A 6,000-nucleotide genomic window follows, 5' to 3' on the forward strand; every position below is an offset into this window, starting at 1 on the left:
CAAAACATCTTCATGATCAGAACATTTGGCCACACCTGCTCTGGCCGCAGGGTGGAGACCTCACTGGCCAGCCAACACCTGAGATGCAGGAAGGTAAGTGACAATGGTGATGGTGGCCTTGAGAGACACGTGCACAGATTCCAAGCAATTTGGCGGGGGGAGAGAGGGTGAACGTGGGAGGCATTGGTAAAGGACGAGCAAGGGAAGACGAGGGCAGAGGCAGCATCCAGAATGATGCCTGGGTTTCAAGATTGTGCCACTGAAGAGAGACACCTGCTCTTGGAGCCTGGGAACACCGGAGGAAGGAAGACCAGGCTTGTGGTGGGAGTTTGCTTTTGAGCAGGTTGCCTTTGAGCAGGTTAAGGCAGGAGTCAGGAGGAGGAGTCAGGAGGAGGCTTCTCTGGCAAGGTGGTCACTGAAGCTATGGGTATGGGTGAACTCAACCCATACTTCTAAGGGGAAGGAGGTCCAGGACCAAATCTTGAGCAACTGCAACATTTAATGGTGAAAGAGGAGGCAGAACCATCCCAACCCGGAGGATATAGGAAACGCTGACAAACGGCACCTCTAAAACTCAGGGTAGACAGAAGAAATGAATGCATGTGTCCACACAGAGACTTGAATGTTTTTCACGGTATTATCTATAGTAGGCAAAAACCAGAAATAATCCAAATGTCCATCTTGGTTAAAAAAAAAAAAACGTGATACATCCATATGATGGAATCCTATTAAGCAATAAAAAGGCACTTTGAAACCACTGTGCTGAAAGGAGCCAGACACAAAGACAACCTATTGCATGATTTCATTTACATGAAACTTCCAAAAAATGCAAACCTATGGAAATAGAAAGATCAGTGGAACTAAGTGCAAATGGGCATGAGGGAGCTTTGTGGGGTGATGGAAGTGTTTAAAAACTAGACTGTGGTGATGGCTACACAAACTCTGTAACTTTAATTATTTTTAACTTTATTTTTAAGTAATCTCTACACCCAACATGGGGCTGGAACGCACAACCCAGAGATCAAAAGTCTCATGCTCTTCCCACTAAGCCAGCCAGACACCCCTATAACTTTACTTAAAAAAAAAAATCGGGGTGCCTGGGTGGCTCAGTTGGTTAAGCGACTGCCTTCGGCTCAGGTCATAATCCTGGAGTCCCGGGATCGAGTGGATCGAGTCCTGCATCGGGCTCCCTGCTCAGCGGGGAGTCTGCTTCTCCCTCTGACCCTCCCCCCTCTCATGTGCTCTCTCTCTCATTCTCTCTGTCTCAAATAAATAAATAAAAAATCTTAAAAAAAAAAAAAATCAATGAATTGTGGGGCGCCTGGGTGGGTCAGTCAGTTAAGCATCTGCCTTCAGCTCAGGTCATGAGATCTGCCTTGATCCCAGGGTCCTGGGATCAAGCCCCGCTTTGGGCTCCCTGCTCAGTGGGGAGTCTGCTTCTCCCTCTCTCTCTGCCCCTCCCTGTTCGTGCTCACACTCTAATAAATAAAATCTTTTAAAATAAAAATCAGTGAGCTGTACATTTACTACATAAGTATTTTTTATGTAAATTTTGCCTCAATAACGTTGTTTAAAAAAATTTAGTAGAATATGAACCTAATCAGCTCTTTCTAAACCGAGTTCATATCTAGAACTCCCTATCCAAATACATCAAAAATCAAAGCATCTTCATCCAATCTGGCCACAAAACCCAAAGGCAAAGACTTAGTTCAGCCAGAGCGCAAGCTCCTTGCCCTACAATATCACACCAGGGCCTCGACACACTTGGTTGGAATAGTTTAATGCAGTTAATCATTTTCCCAGATTTTATCAGAACAGAGTCATGAAATCCGTAATATTTTTAATGTCCCATCATCAAAGGCCCCTTTCTCTCAACACAGCATTCCAGAGAGCTCCCAGTAGCAAACCTCATGCAAAGGCCTATTTATCACCATTAGCCCCAGCAAATACTAAGTTGTACTGAGTGCTTACTGTTCTGAACTATACATGGATTAAGTCTCTAAAACGACCCTCTGAGGTATCCAGAATTCTTGTTCATCCCACTTTACAGATGGAAAAACTGAGACCCAGAGAGGTAAAATAATTTTCCCAAAGTCAAATGGCTAGTCAGTGATGGAGCCTGGGCTTGAACCAAGCTCCTCAACTCTGGAACCCACACTCCTAGCAACCAACGCCTGGTGTCTCACCAAGAAGGGAATTCCATTCAGCGAGCAACAAAGCACGTGAAGTCAGAGAATGGTTTCCAGCAACGCAATGCACAAGCCGTGTTTCCTAACTGAACCACTGCAAAAGGTTTCCCAGCATCAGGAGGTGGTAACTTTCTTGAGAGAGAAAAGAGCATTGGAGCCACAGGATTTCTTCAGCAAATAAACTACATGTCCTGGCAACATATGCTGAGTGACCCCAGCATTAATTACCCTCTGTCTCCTGGGACTCACGGCACCTACGTTTTTGGTTCAACTATAAAACCCCCAACCATCCTATAGCTTAGAACCATTTAAGTGAAATGAGTGGACTGTGTCCAAATCCACCCCCTCACACTGGCTATCCCTGTGACCTCAAACAAATGATTTAACATCACTGAATCTTAACTTTCCTTGTCTATAAAATGAGGAAACTAACTCCCAAAACTCACACAGTCATTACAAGGATTAAAACATGAGATGCCTGGCTGGCTCAGTTGGTTAAGCGTCTGCCTTCAGCTCAGGTCATAATCCCGGGGTCCGGGGATCCAGCCCCCCGTTGGGCTCCCTGCTCAGGGCGGAGCCTGCTTCTCCCTCTCCCTCTGCCCCTCCCCACCCCTCCTTGTGCTTGCTTGTGCACCCTCTCGCTTTCAAATAAATAAAATCTAAAACAAACAAACAAACAAAAAACCAGGGCTATTTATGTCAAGTACTCAGCAGAGAGCCTTACCAATCACAGACAGACACTCCCTGACTTACGACAGTTCGACTTCGGATTTTGCAACCTTACAATGGTGCAAAATCAATATGCATTTGATATAAACTGTATTTCGAATTGTAATCTTTTCCCGATGATGTGATCCTCCGCCGTGATGCTGGGCAGCAATGAGCCCTAGCTGGCCACGTAATCACAGATACATGGACAACCACCCCATACCCATACAACCATTGTCTTTCACTTTAGTACAGTATTCAATACACTACATGAGATATTCAACACTTTATTATCAAAAAGGCTTTGTGTTACATTATTTTTCCCAACAGTAGGCTAACTTAAGTGTTCTGAGCATGTTTAAGGTGGGCCACGCTAAGCTATGATGTTCAGTAGGTTAAGCGTAGTAAATGCACTTGCAACTTAATTATTTTCAACTTACAACAGGTTTATCAGGATGTAACCCCTTCGAAAGTCCAGGAACATCTGCCCGTTGGGCTGCTTGCTCCGCAGGGAGCCTGCTTCTCCCTCTGCCTGTGCTTTCTCTCTCTCCCTGATAGATAAATAAAATCTTAAAAAAAAAAAAAAGGGAAGAAAAAGTACAGGAACATCTGTATTAGTTTCTTCTTCCTTTAACTCCCCCCACCATCGTATTTCAGGGAGCTTCTCCATTACTCCGCTTCCAAAAGTGTTTCCAAACACCCAGATTCCCACCTTGATGTGGCTACTCCTAAAAATACAAATTAAATACAAGAAAATATACACAAAAGCCTGGCTCTCCTGATACAGGATCTGAATCTCAATCAGTGTCACTGTTTAGGAAATAAATTAGTTCCAAAGTGGCAAATTCTAAAGAGGGTGTGTTCCTCCATTCCAATACCAAACAAATTTTTTTAACTGTCTGCACCACTCCCTCTGAGCCCCCTATTAAAAGTACATACCTATCTATGGTAATTATCACTTTCAAATAATTACCTGAATTTCTCTCTCATGCACTGAATCAGGAGTTCTCATCTACCACAGCACAGTAAAATCGTCTGGGGAGCTTTAAAAAAATAAAATAGATACCCAGGTCCCATCCCAGATTATTTCAAAGGTTTAACACGGGGGCAGGGATGGTAGTTGTTAAAGTCCCCGGGTGATTGTAATGCACAACCAGCCTCAGGAAGCGTGTGTGCGATTCCACAGGGCTTGGGGGTTTTTGTTTTGTTTTTAAAGATTTTATTTATTTGAGAGAAAGAGAAAACGAACGGTGGGAAGGGGCAGAGAGGGAGGGGGGAGAAAAGAGAGAGAGAAGCAGACTCCCTGCCGAGCAGGAAGCCCCTCACGGGGCTTGATCCCAGGACCCGGAGATCATGACCCCAGGGGAAGGCAGACGCCCAACCCACTGAGCCACCCAGGCGCCCCCGGACAAAGCTTGTTTAATTAATCTTTGCACTCCAGTCACCTGGCACCGCCCCTGCACAAAGTAGGCGTCTCGTGTAATTGTTTTAAACGCGAATTGGTAACTAGAGGACTTGAGTCCACTGATCACACAAATTCTTATTTACCGAGGGTGTATATTACACGCAGACACTCTCCAGGCATAGAGCTCAATTATCATTGTTTAGCCTTGAGTAGTCAGGATTAAAACACGCGAGAACAGTGAAGGAAGGGATGCAGGGCTGTCTTTGGGCCGAAGACCCTGACTGAGTTCAATCTCCATTTTGCAGCATCTCCCCTGCAATCCTTAACCTCACTGAGCTCGTTTCTCCTGTTTTACATCAACCGGGGCCTCCGGAACATTCAAGAAAGACGGGGACAAAGACCCCACAAAATGGCAGCTAGCACTTTTTTTTCCCCTTAATTCCACGGACACCTGATGGAAGCAAGCAACCCTAAGGGTTCACCCTCCGCACCGCCTGCACCAAGCGACTGACGCCGCGTTAAGCAGCTGCCACAAGGAAATGGCCAGAGAGCGCAGGATGTTAAGGGAAAGGGCGGGTCCAAGGCCGCAGCCCCGCCCAGCTGCCGGTCTCAGCCGTCAGGGGACGTCAACCTCACCTGGGCAGCCTGGGAAAAAGCACATTTCCAGGTCCCACCCCCCATCCCCAAGAACTCTGATTGGCGAGCCAGGCGGGGGCCAGGGAACGTGCATTTACTTTAACCAGCCCCCACCAACCCTCACCCCCAAGTAACTCTGTCGCAGGCGATGTCACAGTACCTCACAATCTCAACAGGTCACTGCCATCCTCCGAACGGGAGGACGGCAGGGCGCAAAATACCTACCCGTCCTCTCTCCAGGAAAGGGGAAACCCACGCCTAGGCTGCCCTGGGGTCTGCCAATGCGGGAAAGGCACAGCAGATGGCAACCCCCACCCCTGCCAGGGGGCTCCTGCCCTCAAATAGTGGGGAGCGGGAGGTTCTCCAGCCGACCAGGAGGAGCCCCGCCCAGCCTCCTGCGGCTGCAGGTTTCAGGTCCACCCAGGGCCGGGAAGCGAAGGCGGCGTCCTGGGGCTGGGACCCGCAGGCGCTGATAGGGGACCCCGCGGCGGGTGTGCGAAGGAGGCCGAGCCTCCCCCCACCCCCCAGTAAGCTCAGCATATCCGGGCTCCCGAGGGCTGTTCCAGGCGCAGAGCACGGTTTCATGTGGGCCAGATCGTAATCACAACGACTAGGAGTAATCAGGAAACAATAAAAGCGATGGCTGGCCCTAATTCCGGCGCGAGTAAACAGCGCTGGGGCGGGTCCGGCTTCTCGGGGTTTCTGAAGGAAGGTGGGCAGGAGTGCAAGGCAGCCGCGCGCTCCGGCCCACAAGGGACGGGATCGCCCAGGGGGGCCCGGGCCGGAACTGCAGCTGGGATGACCCGCCCGCCCCCCCGGCCGGCCGGCCGGCCGCCCGCTCATGGCGCCGGGTGCGCGCGGCCAACCTGTCAGGCCCGGCCAGGCCGCCCCAGCGCCCGCCCCGGCCCGCGCGGACAAAGGCGGCCGGCGGCCCCGGGCCCCGCTCACCCGGCGCGGGGCCTGCTGTCCATCCGCTTCTTCTGGCGCACCGGCTGCAGCGGGATGTTGTCCGTCATGTCGCCCGCGCCGCCCGCCTTGGCCGCCGCGCCCCCCGCGCTGCCT

General features: G+C 49.9%; 1 protein-coding gene across 2 annotated transcripts in view; it reads right to left on the minus strand.

The window, feature by feature from the left end:
• ATP9A (ATPase phospholipid transporting 9A (putative)) overlaps positions 1–5,987 on the minus strand; it is a 131,104-nt gene extending 125,117 nt beyond the window's left edge. The window contains exon 1 of one of the 2 annotated variants that reach the window (XR_004682967.1): positions 5,887–5,963. Coding sequence is in view for 1 of the 2 variants with exons in the window: in XM_035025419.1 (XP_034881310.1) it covers positions 5,887–5,954 (68 nt within the window). In the remaining variant the exon portion in view is untranslated. Of the gene's footprint in view, positions 1–5,886 lie in introns of both variants that reach the window. The other variant, XM_035025419.1, reaches the window with a different exon arrangement.
• Between the last annotated feature and the right edge of the window lie 13 nt (positions 5,988–6,000).

This window comes from Mirounga leonina, unplaced genomic scaffold, assembly GCF_011800145.1.
Source record: "Mirounga leonina isolate KUSES-001 unplaced genomic scaffold, KU_Mleo_1.0 Mir_195, whole genome shotgun sequence".
In the NCBI taxonomy this organism is placed as follows: domain Eukaryota; kingdom Metazoa; phylum Chordata; class Mammalia; order Carnivora; family Phocidae; genus Mirounga; species Mirounga leonina.